The 20,924-nt window shown below is 43.1% G+C and overlaps 1 protein-coding gene across 2 annotated transcripts in view; it reads right to left on the bottom strand.

The window, feature by feature from the left end:
* Positions 1-18,010, bottom strand: part of LOC146776191 (geranylgeranyl pyrophosphate synthase) — a 306,512-nt gene extending 288,502 nt beyond the window's left edge. For both annotated transcript variants that reach the window (XM_085639870.1, XM_085639871.1), the window contains exon 1: positions 17,895-18,010. In XM_085639870.1, the coding sequence (XP_085495996.1) occupies positions 17,895-17,963 (69 nt within the window). In that variant the 5' untranslated portion in view covers positions 17,964-18,010. The remainder of the gene's footprint in view (positions 1-17,894) is intronic.
* Between the last annotated feature and the right edge of the window lie 2,914 nt (positions 18,011-20,924).

The raw sequence follows: 20,924 nt of genomic DNA, 5'->3' as shown, positions 1-20,924 counted from the left end.
AGTTGCAATAATATTACAATAAAGAACATTCATTGGCATATAAAAAACGATACAAAGACATCCATTAAAACAATTCACCACTTCAATAGTATAAAATCTATAAGTGCAGAATAGATTCTTAATGAAAGCCAATCAAGACAAAGATACACTTCCAATTGAAAGTGCAATGTGCCATGTACAAACAGCAAAAATACAATCATCCAATCCATTAAAGTGCAAGTGCGAAACATAGCTATTTACGGAAATGTTACGATCAAAGGAATTCAATAGCATAAAAGCTTCAATTGAAACCGAGTTTCAAAACGATTCACCCCTTCCAGTATTTAGAATATAATTGCTAAAAAGTGCTAATACATTCTTGGCAGGCAATAGGAAAGTGAGATTCGCTTTCATATGGAGAGGGATATGGAAAGGACTACTGTGTAAATCACCTCCAAAATTGCATTTGCCTATTAAGGTGCCGATTACGATCCTGTAAAAAAATTCCCCGTACGACTCGTATCCGGTCTTTTTACCGTACGAATGGTACAAGTGCCGTACAAACTGCCAAGTACGATTCGCATGGGAAAAAGTCCATACGAATAGCATTGGGAATTATTCCCCACACGTCCTCGGGGCGGAAAAAGTGTCCGACACTTCCCCGGACGATTTACCGTACAAACGTGAAAAGTGAAGTCCGACCGCACAAGTACGATCCATCCCGTGCGTCCGAAGTCACAACCGTATGGAAAAAACACCGTCCGCACCGAACTCCCATAGCAACCATGGAGACATGTGCCCATATACGCGCCGACCCCCCCCCAGCCCCCGTATGTACGTGCCGACCCCCCCCCAGCCCCCGTATGTACGCGCCGACCCCCCCCAGCCCCCGTATGTACGCACCGACCCCCCCCAGCCCCCGTATGTACGCGGCGAACCCCCCGTGTATGTACACCCGTGTACGAGTCGTACCCCCACCCGTGTATGTACACCCGTGTACGTGTCGTACCCCCGTGTATGTACACCCGTGTACGTTCGAGTCGTACCCCCACCCGTGTATGTACACCCGTGTACGTGTCATACCCCCCGTGTATGTACACCCGTGTACGTTCGAGTCATACCCCCACCCGTGTATGTACGGTGCGTACCCCCAGGCGCTGGGGGTACGCACCGTACATACACGGGTGGGGGTACGACTCGAACGTACACGGGTGTACATACACGGGGGATACGACACGTACACGGGTGTACATACACGGGTGGGGGTACGACTCGAACGTACACGGGTGTACATACACGGGGGGTACGACACGTACACGGGTGTACATACACGGGTGGGGGTATGATTCGAACGTACACGGGTGTACATACACGGGGGGTACGACACGTACACGGGTGTACATACACGGGTGGGGGTACGACTCGAACATACACGGGTGTACATACACGGGGGGTACGACACGTACACGGGTGTACATACACGGGGGTTCGCCGCGTACATACGGGGGCTGGGGTGGTCGCCGCGTACATACGGGGGCTGGGGGGGGTCGCCGCGTACATACGGGGCCTGGGGGGGGGTACGGCGTGTACCGGGCCCCCTAATCTGGTCATTTCGCGCCGTACTTCACTTTTCCGGCACTTTTTGGGTGCCGTGAAAATATTGCCGTCCGGACTGCTGTCGGTTCGAATCGTAATTCCTGGGTCGGGAAACGCTGCCTGTAAGCGTCCCGACGTCACGTCGCAGCATTCCCGGATCACATTCGTATGTATATTTTCGTCGGTCGGTGTTTCTTACGATTCGTACGGAAATGGTGTTTCCGTGCGAATCGTACTTCCATGTTTGTAAAGTTTTACAACCGGGTACGAGTCGGACGGAGAAAACGCCCCGACCGACGGTTCGTACCCGGTTTTTCCAGGATCGTAATCGGCACCTAAGTCTTCTCCAAAATTTCAAAAAACCTCCAATTTCGCTCGTATTTTTTTAAGGCTCTTACCCTCATAGCATAGGCCTCCTCAAATTTTTTAACCCTTTTCATTTTATTGATCCATTTCTGATGAGAGGGGGCATCATTAGATCTCCAATTTTGCAAGATTAGGGAGCGTGCTACCGCACAAGCAATAAAAATGAAAACTCTTTCTGGGTTAGACAGTTGTAAGCCTCCCTTGCAATAGCCAAATAGTACAATCTCTGCTGCTATCGGAATTTTATTTCCGATTGCGCACTCAATGTCTAGAAAAACGGCTTCCCAAAAAGAGCTCAAACCGGGGCATACATAAAAAATATGGTGCCAACCACCTTCCCCAGATTTGGAACACCGAAAACACTTATCTTCCACATCTGGGAACCTTTTACTAAGAGTAGAGGGTGTTAAATAGGCCAGCCACCTTGAGAGAAAGGCCATCCTCTTGAAATTGGCAGCACGCAATGCTCTGCCACCTGAGTGGCTGATCCACTCCCATTCCCTTTCGGAAAAACTGCAGTCGGTCTCCCGATTTATTTTTTCCAGATGGTTCAGGATCAGAGAAAGATGTTTTGTTTTATGTAACAACTTGTACCAATTGCCTATTCCTCGTAATTTGGCACCAAAAAGGGCAGCTGTCAACTGATTGGGAGATTCGGTTATATCTCCGTTACTTCTCAACCATGAGACTAGCCGCAGATATTCAAAAAAGGCCGGTTTCCGGTAAGTCCCTGACCTGGCCAATATTTCCTGCCAGGAGATCAGTCTATTCTGGACTATGAAATGTCTCGGTTCGGTTAATCCCGAATTCTCCCAGGCCTTAATATGGCTAGCTTGTATCTGGAAACCGAGACTGGCACATTCTCTTATATTGAGATATTGAAAGCCCATCAAATTCATGTCCCTAAAGATAGCCTGGAGTCTAAAAAGGGAGTCCCCTAAAGTTTTATACCGAGTTTTCTTTGGAAGCTTAGCAGTTTTTAAAAATACTGGAGTGGATGAACCAATTTCTAACAACATTCTATCGAAAAAAAAAGTATCTCTACAAGATGAAGATCCTAACAGCCCAGATACTAAATCAGGAAGGGCAGCTTCATAATATGATCTTACGTGTGGGAGCGCGAGCCCCCCCTGGTCTATTGGTAGTTGTAAGGTGTTCAATTTAACTCTGGGGGCTTTTTCTCCCAAATAAATTGTCTAAAAAGAGTATCAATCTCCCTAAAGAATACCTGATTGATTTTAATAGGGACATTAGAGAATAGGAAGATCAATAAAGGTAGTATAGACATTTTGATTATTGATACTCGCCCTACTATAGATAATGGAAGCAGAGACCATTGATCCAATAATTTGGTTATTTTTATCTTCATCCTTAGATAATTTAGATCAAATAATTGAGAAAACTGTGTGGAAACATAAATCCCGAGGTATCTTATGGGATCAGTTCTGGATGCCTGTAATTTTAAAGAACAGGGAAAGGCATCTATATCTGCATTCATGGCGAGAACTTCTGTTTTGTTTGCGTTGATTTTGTAGCCGCCTATTCTTTCAAACTGAGAAAATTCTCCCAAGACCTCCTCAAAATTGATCTTATTAGGGGCCAAGTGTAAGATAATATCATCAGCGAATAGTTTAAGTTTAGGCATATCAAGAATTGGGGGGTGGATAGCAGCATTGTTTCGGATTCTTAAGACCAAGGGTTCTATAAAAAAGGTAAAAAGTAAAGGAGAGAGTGGGCAGTCTTGTCTCGTTCCACGTTTTATTTGTAATGTTCCTGCGCAGGTAGCATTTATTACAAGCTTAGCTGTTGCACCCTGATAAATATTATTTAGCATTCCTACCACAATTGGTGGAAAGCCAAATTGATCCAAAGTAATAAATAACGTTTTCCAGTTTACAAGGTCGAAAGCTTTTTCTGCATCGACCATTACGATACTTGCAGGAATACGATTTATATTAATGTAGTCTAAAGCTTGTATTAAAAACTGGGTATTGGCAGCCATTGATCTGCCCGCTATAAAACCCGTTTGATCTCTATGAATGACTTCCTGAGCAGCAAGTAACACACGCTCGGCCCAAACCTTCATTAGTAATTTGTAGTCAGAATTTAAAAGACTTATGGGCCGATACGAATTCATATCGTCAGGATTTTTATCTTTTTTAACAAATGAGACGATAATCGCTTCTTTGAATTCGGACGGGACCTGGCCTCCTTCTCTTATAAAATTAAACAAGTTCCTCAGAGAAACAAGTAGTTCCTTTGAAAAAACTTTAAAAAACTCAATTGGAAACCCGTCTTGCCCGCAAGCTTTAGACCCCGAAGTTGATTTAATAGCTGCTAAAATTTCACCTGCCTCGATTTGACTTTCTATATTAAGGACCCGCTCCGAGGATAGTTGAGGGAGATCTAAGGTTGAAAAATACTCTTCAATCGAGTTGTCCTATATTTTATATTCAGTGGAGTATAACCGGGCATAATGATCCAAAAAGAGTTGGGCAATTCTGGAGCTATCGACTACTTCCGAACCTGTAGAGGGATCCGATATTTTTATTATTGAGGCTGATTCCTGTTTCTTTCTAGTAGAATTTGCCAGGAGTCTGCCGATCAATTGGCTCTCCTCATAAACCCTCTGTTGGAATAGTTGTGAATTGCAAACCTCTTCAATGGTAAAAAAATCTTTCAATGCCATTTTTGCCCGGTCATATTCATTAGGAAGAGACTGCAATTGAAGGGCATACTCCCGTTCAAGTTCCAGCTGTAATTGAGCTATCTTATTCCTTCTAGCCTTATGTTGGGCAGTTGTGAAAGCTATTATTAGACCCCGAGCTGTCGTTTTAAACCCACCCCAAACAGAAAAGGGGGAAGCAGCATTTTTCGTTGATCCGAAAATATTCCCCGATCCACACCCTGAAATCCTTTACCCATTCCTCGTTCTGCAATAGGAGACGATCCAGCTGCCACCGGGGTCGTTCCCTATTCTCACCATTGATTTTAATCTCCAGATTAATATAAGCATGATCGGAAAAGGGGTTACATCCTATACCTGCCTCAACAATCTGGAGGGACCTGGAGCTAAGAAAGAAATCAATTCTGGATGCAGTTTGAAAACGATGCGAGTAAAAAGTAAAAAATTCTCTCTCCACATTCCTTTCCCTCCAACCATCCACCAATTGGAAACCCTTAATAATAGCTTCCACAACTTTTTTAGTATTCGGTTTCAATTGTCTCCTCTGTTTATTTGACGTATCTTTTCTTGGATCCATTATAAAATTAAAGTCTCCTCCAATTATCATCTGCCCCGGGGCACCCGATAATGAAGTATATATTTGGGTCAATGGAGCCTCATCATCACCTATCGGGCCGTAATAATTAATTAAATTAAGCCTCTTCCCATATAGCTTTACTGCGACCCATATCCACCTCCCCTGCCGATCTCTATGAACTTCTACAACCTCCCAAGGAAATTTGTTGGAGAGATAAATTGCCACACCCCTCGCTGCTAGACTTGAGGATGCAAAGAATACGTTCGAGAAAATTCTAGGTATAAACAGCTTAGGGGAGTTGGACTTTAAATGGGTTTCTTGAAGGAAAAGGATTTGAGGGCTTAATGAAGTTAGCCACCTAATTAAAGCGCCATACTTTTTTTTATTCAATATGCCATTTACATTGGCTGATAGAATCTTGCATTTATTCAATTCCCTAGCCATCTATCCGTCTATTCATAGCCAAATTTCTGCCTTGCCTTTCCAAATGCATTCTAGTCAGAACCTTATTCCAAACACCTCTTGCCCTATTTTTCCCCCCTTGCCATGAGTGAACACTCGACGCCCCCAACCCCAGCCACCCCTAAAAAACCCCTCCCTAGAATGTGGGAAATCCCCTACCGGCCCCGCTAACCACATTACTACCCACCCTGCTACACCCTAGGGTGTCTTGACCTTACACCCTTAGTGCCCTGGAACCCCCACCCCTACCTTGTGAATTTAACTTAGAACTTAGAACCTTGAATATCAAAATAAAATTGTGAAAATCGAGCAGCTTTATCATTTGAATTTAGTCTCCCTTTGAGATCTCCTTTAATAAAGCCTGAGCTTCATCCAGGTCTGAAAACAAGAAGAACTTGCCCTTGACAAGAACTTTTAGCTTGGACTGTTGTGCAATTGAGGCTTGGGCACCATAAGTTTTGAAGAGTTGCAGGAGCTTAACAAATTATTTTCTTTTACGAGAAGCTGAGGCACTCATGTCAGAAAAAATACGACATTTGGTGGTGGCATTTAAAGAGAACTGTCTCTGCTGAATTGCTCTTGTTATTATTCTTTCTTTTATTCGGAAGTCCATGAAATTAACCAGAATTGTTCGTGGCATCGAAGAGTTTGAAAAAGGTTGTGCTGGTACGCGGTGTGCCCTTGCAATTGTGAGGTCTCCTTCAAACTCCGGAAGTACAGTCTGTTTAATAAAGGATTCCACCCATTGCAGTGGCTGTGACTTTTCAATTCCCTCTGGAACTCCGACTATCCGTAGATTTGATCTTCGTGAGTGATTTTCGAGGTCCTCAATCTTACTTTCAAGATGTCTCTCTTTGATTGTGGCAGCTTTCATTTCTTTAGAGACAGTAAGCACCTGATCTTCGGGAAGCGAGACTCTAGCTTCTGCCTCCTGAAGTCTGATGGGGAATCCCTGCATTGCCTCTTCGATTTTTCCCAAGCGTTGATACAATGTTGCTGTTTCGATTTTCTGTGCCCTCTTCATCTCACGGATTTCTTCTAGTATAAGATTGAGAAGGTCCTTGATGTCTAATTGCCTTACGTCGCTTTTCTCGCCTTCCTCCGAACTTATAATTGACTCAATCTGAGATATAGTAGATTCGGTAGACTTGGGAGACGTAAAATGAGTAGTAAAAGTTGTAATCTCCCCTTGTACTGACACTGGAACTGGCATAGAGTCAAGATGCGAAGAGGCCAATGCTGCAGATAAACCTCCATCCAATGTTTCAGCAGCTATCGGGGTTTGAGTCTTACAGCCCCCGTGCATATTCATGTTCTGATTTAAATTTTGATCTTTTCCTTGCACATGAATAAAATTTTGCTCTCTTCTTTGCGCTTGAACGGGCTCCAGATCTTTGCCCCCTAGAATTGAATGACTCTGAGAAGTTAATTCCTGTCTTAGGGGTATACTGTCGGGTGGTTCAATTATCTGGTCCCTGTCCGCTAAGTCGCCCTTGGTTGTAGTCCTTATTGGTGGACTAGAGCTGGAGACCGGAGGTGGCAAAGTTGCTTTTTTTAAAAATAGCGGAAACTGCAAAACTTCCCCGGTTCATCTTCCATAAGAGGCTCCTTGGCTTTTAGGGGCGTTGATAAGGCCAGCTCCTCTTCAGAGCTCTCGAAGGTGCTATCTTGGACTAGAGTGGGCGTGAGCTCATCTCCCTTTTGAACCTGGCTAGCAGTATGTCTTGCTTCCTTCGCCTGCGCTAGGCGAGTTTTTATTTTTTTTTGACGGGCAACATTGTCATTTTTAGCCATCCCGCTACTATTTTTTAGGGGTTTACCCATATTTACTCCCCCTTTGGCCTCTTATTCTCTTCTTTCCTCTTAGGGAGAGGGAGAGAGGGGGAAAGGGAAGGCTTTTTTTTAAAGGCTGCACGCGTCGACTCTAGTAAAAACGGCAAGGATGTTATCTCTCCCACTGCCAACAGCTGCTAATAGGCGATGTTTTGAAAACAAGTCTTTCTCCTCCCGAAACTTAAATGAAATATGGCGTTTATATAAGCGAAAGGGCAAAGTTAAATAGTTATAGTCCTGCTCTTTTTATCTCCCCCTTCGAAGTCATAGAGATTCGATGCGAGAAGGCAATGGATCCTGAGTCTTTATCGATGGAAGCGTTGCTGTTTTTTTTTTTTTTTAACAGAGAGCTCGTATTGTCGTTCAGGGACCGTTTTTCAAAGATTAGTTCAAGTCTCAAGTTTTAAGTGCACCGGACCGGACTTTTAAAAATGAAGCTCCATTGAAGCTCCATTGCTCACTCACTCGCTCGCTTACTTGCTGTTGAGATGGAAACAGCCCCGGACTCCTGGCTCCTGGCTCCTCCTAGCACTTGTCTCGCCGTTTTAATTCCTGCCTCTCATCCCGCATTCCGCGGGTCCGCAATGAAAGCGCCACACAGGGAACCGGGAAAACACGCCGCCGGGCAGGGGAAAGACGCCGTTACCGCTGTCGTTCAAGGTCCACCATTACGGGGGTGGGCGTGGAAGTCACGGACACCTGACTAGCCGGAGGCGGGGCACTCCGCAGTCATCCCAGCCGGGCAAAAATATGGTTGTTAATAATATCGATGTTTATATTAGTGTTATGTATTTTAATACATACTAAAATACATAACACTAATATAAACATCGATATTATTAACAACCATATTTTTGCAAAAAAATATGGTTGTTAAGAATATCGATGTTTATATTAGTGTTATGTATTTTAACATATAAAATACATACTAAAATACATAACACTAATATAAACATCGATATTATTAACAACCATTTTTTTTGCAAAAATATGGTTGTTAATAATATCGATGTTTATATTAGTGTTATGTATTTTAGTATGTATTTTATATGTATGTGCTCCACATTTTTTGTTATGTTATGTATTTTTTTTTAAATATATGTATTACAATTTTAGAAGTTAGCAATTTTTTTTAAAGTCACTTTTACGTTTTAGTACCATAGCAGTTTGCAGGTTTATAGGGGAATAGGGTGGGAAGTAATTTAATTATAGTAAATTCAATAATGAGTATTAGAAATGATTAATTATTTTTAATTAAGTGTTGTGTTTAGTTCTGTAGCGGGTTGTGGGGTGGAAGTAATTTAATTATAATAAAGTCCTTATTAATTATTTTTTTTGGGAATTAATAATTAATTTATTGTTAATTAATTGTTAATTGGTAATTTATTTTTATTAATTGATTAATTGATAATTATATTAATTGTGTTGATTTAGTTTAGGAGCGGGTTGTGGGTTTATAGGGGAATAGGGTGGGAAGTAATTTATTATAATTAAGTAATTATACATTTTTAGTTATTGGTATTGATAATTAATACCTTGTTAATGAATTATTAAATGGAAATTAATTTTTATGAATTGATTAATTGATAATTATATTAATTGCTTTAATTTTTTTCCGGAGCGGGTTTTGGGTTTATAGGGGAATAGGGTGGGAAGTAAATTAATTATAATAAATTAATTATTAATTTTTATTGTTTGGTATTGATAATTGTTTTATTGTTTATTAATTATTAATTGGTAATTAATTTGTATTAGTTGAATGATTGATAAATATATTGTGTTAATTTAGTTTAGGAGCGGGTTGAGTGTTTATAGGGGAATATGGTGTGAAGTAATTTATTATAATTAAGTAATTATTAATTTTTATTTATTGGTATTGATAATGAATTTATTGTTAATTAATTAATAATTGGTATTTAATTTTTATTAATTGATTAATTGTTTATTATACTAATTGTGCTAATTTATTTTAGGAGCGGGTTGTGGGTTTATAGGGGAATAGGGTGGGAAGTAATTTAATGTTATTAAAGTAATTATTAATTTTAAGTTATTGGTATTCATAATTAATTTATTGTTAATTAATTATTAATTTGTTATTTAATTTAAAAAAAATGTAATTGATAGGCATGTTAATTTTAACCGTCTGCTATCCAACACTATCCCTACACCTACAGTTATACTCTCTGGAGTGGGAATATTAATTTTTACCCCTACGCTATCCAACACTTTTCCTACTGTTGCACTCTCTGGAGAGGGAATAGTAATTTTTACCCCTACGCTATCCAACTCTTTCCCTACTGTTGCACTCACTGGAGTGGGAATAGTAATTTTTACCCCTACGCTATCCAACACTTTCCCTACTGTTGCACTTTCTGGAGTTGGAATAGTAATTTTAACCCCTCCGCTATCCAACACTTTCCCTACTGTTGCACTCTCTGGTGTGGGAATAGTAATTTTAACCCCTCCGCTATCCAACACTTTCCCTACTGTTGCACTGATTGGAGTGGGAATAGTAATTTTTACCTCTTCGCTATCCAACACTTTCCCTACTGTTGCACTCACTGGAGTGGGAATAATAATTTTAATCCCTACGCTATCCAACACAAAGGGGCCGATTCTGATCCGGGTCGGAAGGGCACCGAACGCGATCCGGCCGGAAAAACTACGAGCCGTACTCGTGTTTTCTGGCCGACTCGTACAGCTGTACGAGCGAGCAAGTACAATGCGAGATATGTGAAATTCACAGACCGAGTCGTTTCCGGGTCCAAACCGCTCCGTACGTCTCGGTTGGAAGCTAACTGTGGCGTGCAATGGATGCGATTTACAACCGAGCCAGTACGATGTACGCATTGGACAGCCTGTGCGAGCCGGAATGTCTGGCTCACAAAACGTCCAGGTGGTTGTCTTTGGGGGTCCGCGTCGGACCCCCTGACACCTGCAGCCCTACGACTCGGACACACGGGGAGACCCATGGGTCTCCCCAACACAGGCATGTACGGTGCGGATGGAACCGACGCGTACCCACTGTAGGGGGTGCACTTGTCCGCGCCGTACCCATTCAGTTAATGGGAGCCCATGTACGCGTCGTACGACCGGCTCCCATTGACTTCTATGGGAGTCCGACCGAACCGAGTCCGGCAGCATACGGCCGCATCGTACTCGCTCGGTCGGACTGCAGGCCTCCGGCTCGGTCGGTAAACACTCCGGATCCGGCTCGGTCGGAGTGCTTTCCGACCCGGATTGGAATTGGCCCCAAAACCTACTGTTTCATTCACTGGAATGGTAATAGTAATTTTTACCCCTTTGCTATCCAACACTTTCTCTACTCTTGCACTCTCTGGAGTGGGAATAGTAATTTTAACCCTTTCGCTATCCAACACTTTCCCTACTGTTGCATTCTCTGGAGTGGGAATAGTAATTTTAACCCCTACGCTATCCAACACTTTCCCTACTGTTGCACTCTCTGGAGTGGGAATAGTAATTTTAAACCTTTCGCTATCCAACACTTTCCCTACTGTTGCACTCACTGGAGTGGGAATATTGATTTTTACTCCTTCTCTAACCAACACTTTCCCTACTGTTACACTCTCTGGAGTGGGAATTTTAATTTTTACTCCTAAGCTATCCAACCTTTTCCCTACTGTTGCACTCTCTGGAGTGGGAATAGTAATTTGTACCCCTTCGCTATCCAACATTTTCCCTACTGTTGCACTCACTGGAGTGGGAATAGTAATTTTTACCCCTACACTATCCAACACTTTCCCTACTGTTGCACTCTCTGGAGTTGGAATAGTAATTTTATTCCCTCCGCTATCCAATATTTTTTCTACTGTTTTAGTTAATGTAGTGTATAATTTATTTTAAAAAGATTAAAAATATTGTAATTTTTTAATTTATTATATATTTTTTATATTTTTATTTATATTATTGTTGTATGTGTATATATGTATTTATAATTTTTAAAATGTTTTTTAACAATTTATAAAATATTAAAATAATTATTTATGAATATTATTAAGTAAGTATATATTATATTTTATATGTATAATTCCTTTTTACATTTATTCGATTAGTTCTCATTTTTAAACATTTTAAAATATTTTTAACTCTGTTTCTTTTAATTATATGTATTATTTACTTTCATTTACTTTTTTAACATAAAAAAACGATATTCTTAACAACGATATTTTTGACAACATTTTTTCAATATTTTTGTACTTACCATGATGTAGATAGGAAGTCGATATTCTTGACTTCAACATTTTTGTCACAATATTTTTGTACCTTGATATTGTGGTAGTCGATATTTTGTCAGTTGTTCGGCCTTTCCACTAGTTGGACTATAAAGAAAGAACAACTACAAATGATTGATTTGCTGCTGGCAGCGGCTTTCCACCAGATAACAAAAAATTGGAAAGACGTTTCCAAACACTCATACCTGGCTTGGTGGTATTCTGTTTGTCACAATCATAAACTAGACACAACCTTTGTATTTCCTATGTCTTTTGCCAAAAAAAGACTACAATTATGGTTTCCCATCACACAATTTTTGGATGATAGTGCTAAAAAATCTTTTGCTCCTGTTCCGTATTTATACAAGAAGTTGTTAAGCCTCCTTGAATTTTGTTATAATGTGTTTATTATTACTTGATATTTTACCCAGCTATACTCGTTTTAGTTCTATGTTTAATATCGTTTAAGTCTTGCTTTTCGATTGCAGCCATAAATATGATTGTACGTGTTAAGTTCAGCCCTTATGCTATCATTGATATTCTTTCTCATTTTACGTTTTTGATGTTACAATTTGTGATACATTGATATTTTTCTCTATTTATATTCAATAAACTAATCTTTTGAAACGTAAAGAACAGGGAACAATTGTACTTCTGCCAGAGTGATCTAGGCTCACGCCTCTTCCTTTGTTTATGGGTTCTGGCTTTAAAGTATGCATAACTTTTAAAGTTCGTGTTAGTGTTACCCGAGGTAAAAGCTGTAGATACCTAGGCTTCCTATAAACTGCAGTGAGATTGCGTTTACCAGGTAGATCAAGGAAACCTGCTGTGTTTTAGCGGTTCTTAGATCAACAGTTACCAGATAGTACATTTAGGGTGCTTTGCCTCTTGGTCCGACGGAAGAGTTCTATTATTTTTTTAGAGTGTAATCCACTCGCCCCTTACTCCTCCTGCCCTGCGGTGAGTAGCATTCCAAGAGGTGCTCTATCAACACCTGCACGTTCCAGCCACAGGGTGGTAACCTCCATATGGAAAAGTAGTGGCTTGATGACACTGAACTTCATGGAAATCCTACGGGGACGAGTGTAACCATCAGTGTCAAGCACCGGGAAGACCAGGGGCCATATTACCAGAGTGCTCTGGGGGTGCAATGGGCATTTACGCTCTCTTTGCATGCCCCCAGTGCACTATGGTATTACAGACGGGACCGCAGACTCTTATGCATCCCTTTCTGTAATACCGATAGCACCTGTGCACATAAAGCGCCAGCGCTATCATTAGAGGGCATTCAGTGCTTAATTTGAGCCGGTGGTTTCCGGTGCTCGGCACCGGCACTTAATTGTCAGCACCGGGGCCTGTGACAGTCTGCCACAAGGTGGCGCTGGCTGGCTAATTTAAAGATCTCCACAACAACAGTTAATTATTAACTCAATATACATTCAAAATGATTATTACTTGACACCCAAGCCATTCTTATAGCTTTGGGGGCCTGAAATAGTCAGAACTGTCACACTTTTAGGAGTGTAAATGTTAGTTCTTGTGTTGTTACTGTCATTGGCAGTGCTGGCGGGGTCAATGTGTGGTACAAGGTGCCGTGGCCTCCTGGCGAGAGCCCTGGCACTTATTCTTTTGCAAATTAAGCACTGAGGGCATTCTCTAATTTGCAAAAGGGGGCGCCCCATGCAAATGAGGGAATCCCTTTGCCTCTGTGCCTGCATCATATTACAGATGCGTGTGCCGAGGCAAAGGAGTTGTCAGGAAGCTCACTGACAGTGCGCTACCTAAAAGGTGGAGCACTCTCAGTGCGCTCCCTGATAGCAGTCCTCTGGACGGAGGAAAGGGGGTCCCATCGACTCCCCAGACCTCCCCTTACAGGCGTGTGCAGTCCCACACTGCACCCACCTTCATAAGGATCTCTAATCCCCCTTCAAAGTGCAGGTGGGTTGCTGCCTGCACTGTGAAACACAGATCAGCTTCACAGCAGCTGCTCCAGTTTTTCACCTGAATGCACTGCCCCCAGGGCAGCACGAGTTTGCGACTGCTCTGGGGGCAGCGTAATCACTATAATGCAGCACATTTTCCTGGTTAGTGCTTGGCGCACCTTTTGAAAGGTGCATCCAGCACCAACCAGAACAATTTGCCAATACCTCAATATGGCCCCAGATCTCAAAAAGAACTCGGAGATTCGGTCCAATCGGAGAACTGTATATAGACCCCAAGGACCCCACTGCTGTTTCCTGGCAGAGTTTTTCATAGATAAGGTCAAATAAATGGAGGAGGGGGCCATGTGGCCCTGCATCCCCGGGCCGCTTTCAGCCCCAGGAACCCCATTCCCCCATGCCTGGCCTTAATTTATATATAAATTAATTAGGGGAGGGGGTTGTGCGGCCCCTCTCCCTGGCCTATTTCAGCCCTGGGAACCCCATCCCCTGGGGCCCGGCCACAATACAGGTAGGGAGGGGCAGGCAGGGATTTCGTCCCTGCGGCCCAGCCTTGTAATGCTGGGTGACCTGGAGCCCACACAGGACAACCAGTCACCAGCATTGGGGACCATGTGGGGAGTCTGAATTCCTCTGCAGTCCCTGTCAGCTCTCCACCTCCTGCGGGAGCCAGCATTGCTGCTGCATGGAGGGAGCTGCTGGAAAGGCAGATCCTTCTGTGCAGGAGCAATAATTTCATCTTAATCCTGCCTGCATGCCTGCGGGCAGGGAAAAAAATGAAACCTTCACTCACCGGAGTGTTTGATTTTGCTTCCTGCTACAGAATTAGCTGATTTTGCATGACTGATTTGAGCTCCAGTATGCAGAGATTTTTAAAAATGTTTGTAACACTGTAACATTTTTGTAAAAATGGTTTGTTTTGTTAGAGGAACACTACCTGTTAGCACTCGAAGCATTCTGCAAAGTGAAATACCAACCTTTCAGCAACTCTGCAAAGCTGTTGATGTGGTTAACCTTACCCGTCATCTGGAGCGCCAACACTTTATTAATGAATACAGTCTATTTGTTCCTGAGTTGTGTGCTGTGTCAAGCAGTAACTTATCATGTGTGCAGAAATGACAGAATGTTTTTTCCTTGTGATGTTCCTAGCATTAACAAACTGAAGTCATTTGTGCTTCTCTTGCCAGGCGACAATGCAGCCCCGGAAATAATGTATTCTCAACTGAAATTACCCTGGCCTGACACACAAAATAGGTTGATGTGGAGATTGTGAAAGCAGAATTGCAGATCCAGGTCAATATGAAACACTCATGCAGATTTGTATTTGTTTTCTCCTGGGAACAAAGAACTTCTGAAATCTGCCAGATCTGATCAAAAATACATTTGCAAAAGCAAAAACTAATAGTGCCACTGCCAAGATGTTTATGTATAACAAGAGAGCACTGCTTCGAGTACCAATATTCATATTGAGGGGGCAGAATCCTGGGACAACGGCACCTTATATCAGCGGTCAAATTTTGCTTGATGTGAATAATTGCTGTTTTAAAAAAAAATTAAATAAGTCCTGTTACATATAAATGTGGGTTCGTTACTGTTAGTGCATAATACAGACAAAAAATATAAACCTGTTTTGACTTGTATGCGTTAGGCGTCTGTTTCCTTCCTTGATATTATATTGTGTTACCTGTGCCTATGTCGCTGTAAAATTGACCCTTTGACCTCGATTTTTTCCCGAATTTTGACCCTCTGTCCTGAATTGTTACACTCGCTGCTCTGAATTTGCCTTCTTGCAAGGTGGTCACTTAGGGCCATATGCCTGAACATATTTTCCCATAGACACAGATTGGGCAAAACCCTTTGATGCATCTGGCCCTTAGTGCCGTTGAGTTTTTTCCATGTGACAATGCTGCCACCATGTGGTCAATCCTGTCCATTTACTAGCATCTTTCAAAAATGTTGCAGCCTACTTTCTCATTTTGGGATGGTTCACCAGCCATCTCAGAAACATACAATGTCAATCTGGATTGAGAGAGAATCTGGCATCTTGAATTTCTACCTTCTGACGTCCTTTACAGCCTGAAAGTAAAAACAATATTTTTGACTTACTTTTGCAGGCCGCTGCGGCTCTGGAGAGGGACATATGTTGTGTGCGACAGTTCCAGTGAAAACATATACCCCTAAAATCTCCTGATTTTCTGGAAAGTGTGTCCAGGACTGTCGTTAGAGGTAGGGAAACACATGGCATGGGCCCAAAAAGCACCGGGCTGAGAAATAACTAATATCCAAGGGGAAGATCCTTCTCAATGATCTCATAAAGCCCACCAAGATAGGATGGACCCTCAGATGGTGGTCATGAGACCCAGCTCCACAAATTATTGGTGTGATGGGCCCAGGTCACATAACCCAATTTTGAATATAAATTGGGAAGAATTGCCGATAGGACGGGTGTGCCACAGACTCACCCACATGTAAAATGTAAGCAATTTAGTATCTGTTTTTTAGATCGGACAATGCTGTTAATTGTATTGGCAAATATCTGCTGCTCCCTCTACTGCCGCACACACACTGACACGTTTGCTCATACACTGTCCTCTATTCCCTGTCACTTCTGCTCACCAGTGAGGACTGGTGATTTTTAGGTCTCGCCTGACCCAGCGCTTGCGCTGGTCTGGCGAGACTTAAAGTAAGGGCTTCAAAAAATGCTACCACCGGCCACAGCTTGCAGTGCATGTGCGCGGGCGCGTGCTTGAGCAGAGGCGCCATATGGCGTGATTACTGCTGCGCGCGCACCACTCGCGCATATGCACTGCAAGCTGTGGGCGGCGGTAGCATTTTTACCACGCCACAGCAGTCATTTCTCTAAGCGGGCGCTTGCTATTTTTTTCTGTTTATTACTTCTATGTAGTAATGGCGGCACCCGTGCTTTAGCTTAAACATCTTAGGCTAAAGTCGGGTGCTGAGATTGCTTCAAAAGTAAAGAAATAGACAATTCTTTACTTTTGAAGCAATCTCGGCACCCGACTTTAGCTTAAGATGTTTAAGCTAAAGCACGGGTGCCGCCATTACTACAGAGCAGTAATAAACAGAAACAAGCATTGGCATAGCCAATAGGTCTCGTTTTTGGGACCTTATAAGTATTTAGTTATGCAACTGTTGCATGGCTAAACACTTATAAGGTCCCAAAGGCGAGACCTATTGGCTATGCCAATGCTTGTTTTTTAAGGAGGGTTGCGTAATACCGGCCCCAATATCCAGCATACCAGCTAGACATCTCCTAGGAGGAGTGGGGGATCTGCCCACAGGAATTCTGAAATAAAGCATGGCTCAACTAGTGTTTTTTAAGAAGCCACAGGCTCTGAAAAGGCGCTCATGAGATTATTATAGTAAGGTCAGGGCGTGCCAAAGAAGCTTGACCCTCACCAGTAGCTGACTCCATTTTTTCAAAATTTGCCTCGAGTTCACCACATATGTAAGGAATTACCTCCAGTAAGCCTGGGCCATAAGTTTCAGGTGGTGTCCCCTGTATGTCAAGCATTGCCTCTAGCATGCCAACGCCAGCAGTTTGATCTATTTGACCTCCAGTATGCCATGGGGGCCCTCTTTATGTCAGAATTACATACCATATACCAGGGACACCATTTTGCCTTAAAACCCCTCATTTTCCAATGGTGCCCCTAGATAGTAACAATTACCTCCAATATGCAAGGCTCGACATTTTGTCGTGGGGTCCCCCATATGGCAAGGATCACCTCCTGCATGTTTCTAGTGGCCAGGGTAATGCCATAGATATAACACCCCGTCCTAACACATAAGCCATGGCTGACAACAAGCCACGAATCAGGACACCGGGCCGGGGCTGACTTGGCACTTTCAAGCATGAATCAAACCTACTTTCGTGCACTCAAACACACACATGCACTCACTCTCTATCTCTCTCTGTCCCTCAGACACGCACTCACACTCCCATTTTCCCAGTCAATTTAGGATTGTTAGGAAAGCGTAGACTGCTGCTGCCCCTTCTAAACATGCCTTACCTGTTAGTGAAGCTTTGTAAAATATTTTCTCTGTACAGTATACAAACGGTAAAACAAAAGACGCCATCTCGCACACGCTCCCCGCATCCGGCGGAGGGCGTTCCTTGCCTTACCTCGAGAGAAGGGGAGGTTCGGAGGTGGAGGGTCAGGATGTTTTCAGGTTATTGTTCATTTTGTTCAATCACTCACCTTTGCCTCCTCGAGCCCCACCCCCTGACGTCCTCTTTCGTGGGGTCGGGTCTGCCCTTGTTGTGACATCTCTATCCCCAGCTCCTGCCAGAGGATGCGAGCCTCTCAAGTGATCTGGTGTCCAGTGCTGCATCTCCCTGGCTACCACTGGTGTGTACACCGGACATGTCACAGTGGAGACTCTTTCATATGTCATTATTACGTCACCATCCTGTGGGCGATACCACGTGTCTCCAGGCTAAAGGGGAAGCATAGCAAGGCATTGGCACATTCCAATTTCTTGACGAGATCCCTTCTCAAGTAATGTACCTGAAGACGGCCCTCTTGCCCTGACACAGTACGTCAGATATGGTCTTTATTTGTGTCTCTCTCCTGTTGTGGTGGAACCCCCCTAGCAGGCTCTGGAGCTGAGGTCTCGCGGCAGCCAGTGCACGGCCTGTGACGCCATAAGTGTTCTCATTCTCGGTCACTGCTTCTGCTGTGAGGGGATGGAGGCCGTCAAATAAGTTTCGTTTTTCTCACTCCATGTTGGATACGAAGTGTATGTTCAGCATAACGTCCGTCCGCGCATTTTGTCAGAGTGGTGTTCCCCCTTTAATGTTTTAAAGGAAAACCGCCGGGCCACGTGCACTTCTCTGCTCCTACTGCCATAACGCCCGTCACGCCTCCGTTCAAGACGCGCGTTCATGGGTGGCATTAGGATCCCAGGAAAGAAGGATATTACATTCCTAAACTGTCAGTGTACAGAAGGCGCTTCCCCCCTCTGGAGAGCTCAGTCCATGCTCCATGTCGGGGGCTTCCCTCAGTTGTTTCTTGTGCTTCAACAATGCATGTCCGGCCTGCTCCGGCGGAGTCTGACTTTCCCTCTGTTGTTATGTCTCTGCTTTGCAGTAATCCACTGTAAAACTGGACCCCCTCTGATTGTGGACGGATAAAGGGGGTGGGGGGGGGCTGGATAGTACTCCCTCGCTAGCTTCAGCTTCCTCGCCCCCTCGTGCTCGTGTCCCCACGGATCAGAGATTTGATGAGGCCTGGTGTAAAGTGCGAAGTGTCTGCCGAAGAACGACGCAGCTGCTCTACCTGGGCTTCACACACAAGCACTGCTTTACATTAGTGCAACGTCATGTCCTGGAGCACAAACACAGAACACTAAAAAATTACAGCAAACGAAAAGATGCTTCGAGTTTGTTTATGCAAACTCTTCTTTTGTTTCTCATTCCTGTCATTTCATTTTCTAGTGTATAATCTTTTCAAGAGACGAGACGAACGTTTTTGAATTCATGACGAAGCCAGGACAGTGCAAAGTCCGAATTCGATTCTGATGTCTTCCCGAACTGAGGTCAGAAGACAGTACCTAAGGGAAAGCGAATTCTTCGTGAAACTTGTCAGCTTCGGGTTTGTGTGCAACCAAACGATTGGGCATTTAAAACATTTTTTAAGCTATCCTTTGCTACAGCAACAAGATGAAATTGAGAGATAACTGTTGGGTGCTCTCTCTACTTTCTTGATCTCTGAATGAATGCACCGTTGGGGTGCGGTGTGTCTTTTTAAGTGGGAGCTCTGCGATACATTGGCTATACATCTCCAATCTCCCCAGTACAATTCGTGTAATTCTGTTTACATTTCCCAAAAGTGAGGACCCCCTTGTGACCAATTTAATCTGCGTACATTTTAATTACGCTGGCAAAGTACATGAAATTTGTTGATACATCAGAAATGTACTCAAGTTTGCGTTTACATAATGTTGTGCAATCAAAAGCCGCAGGAGCCTGGCTCACTAAGGATATGTCTTCCTCAAGGGATATATTCGTCTTGAACCAGTGTCCTGCCAGTATCTCACATGAATTGTTTTATGTGAGGTGTCCTATCACATGAGATTTCCACACGTGATACCAGCAAACGATATTCCGCATAATTTTGTGCAAATTCCCTTTCTCTTCCCATTGCAAAAGCACGTGGACGTCACTGAATTTAAAAGCTACATAAACCTCTTTCACACAAATTCCGTAAGTGGACAATCGTCAAATGCACTTGAAAATCCGAAGGTACTGTTTGATGTTACAGAGGCATACACCAGTCAAAATGAGATGCCCTACTTGTAACACAGGTGACTAATTACTATCAAAAAAGCATGCTACACAGGCCCTGCAAAGAGCTGGCAACCTGCATTCTTAAAATGAGGCTTTACTGGGATGGGCGGGCAACTGAGCACACCGGTGAAGTGATAGTTAACAAAGTATCACTGTGTGGCGACGTAATGAGAATCTGGGTCCTTCATTATTCATTCAGCAAACAACCCTAACGCCTAACTACCTCAAATCAGGGGAACCCGGTACGAGTCCCTCTCTGCAACGACGCTGAACATCCTGTGATTCTGGGCAAATCACTTCATCTCCCCGTGTCTGCCATAAATGAATGTGTCCTTGTGTAACGCAACTGGTGCTCATGTAAAGCGCACTGATACCTGATACCTTCGGGTCAAGTTCACGCCATATAAAACAATGGGGGAAAAACTGCAGAACAAAGAGCAGCTATGCAGAAATAAGTAAGCACACAGTAACAGCCTTAGATCGTATAGGCTGCATACATTGCTGCTTCCTGTTTTAACTTTGGCACAATGCCAGTACTGATCGCACTGTAAACGTAACTCCAACCAGAAATGTGGGATCATTGGTAGGTCTGCTTTTCTGCCACCATGAATATATCCAGAAACCTACAAAATGCAGAACTTTGAATGTTAAGATGATGTACGCAACCATTACTCCAATAATGCACCGCTCGTTACCTGACTCAGCATCAACATAATATCCCAGGTGATGTCACTGAAAATAGAGGTAACATTGTAGTATGTGAACAAAAACAACATACATAAACTTACTGATGCTGCAATTTATATTACACAACAGGGTATGGTACCAGAGTATCATTGTCAGACCTGGATATTTTGTCCTAAATATCGAATACAAAAATATCACCCTATTGGAGTGAATAATAGAAAGTTGATACCCAATCGGATGATGTAAAGTAAAA

Source organism: Triturus cristatus, chromosome 12 (genome assembly GCF_964204655.1).
Source record: "Triturus cristatus chromosome 12, aTriCri1.1, whole genome shotgun sequence".
Lineage (NCBI taxonomy): Eukaryota > Metazoa > Chordata > Amphibia > Caudata > Salamandridae > Triturus > Triturus cristatus.
This window is presented reverse-complemented; position numbering and strand designations above follow the sequence as displayed.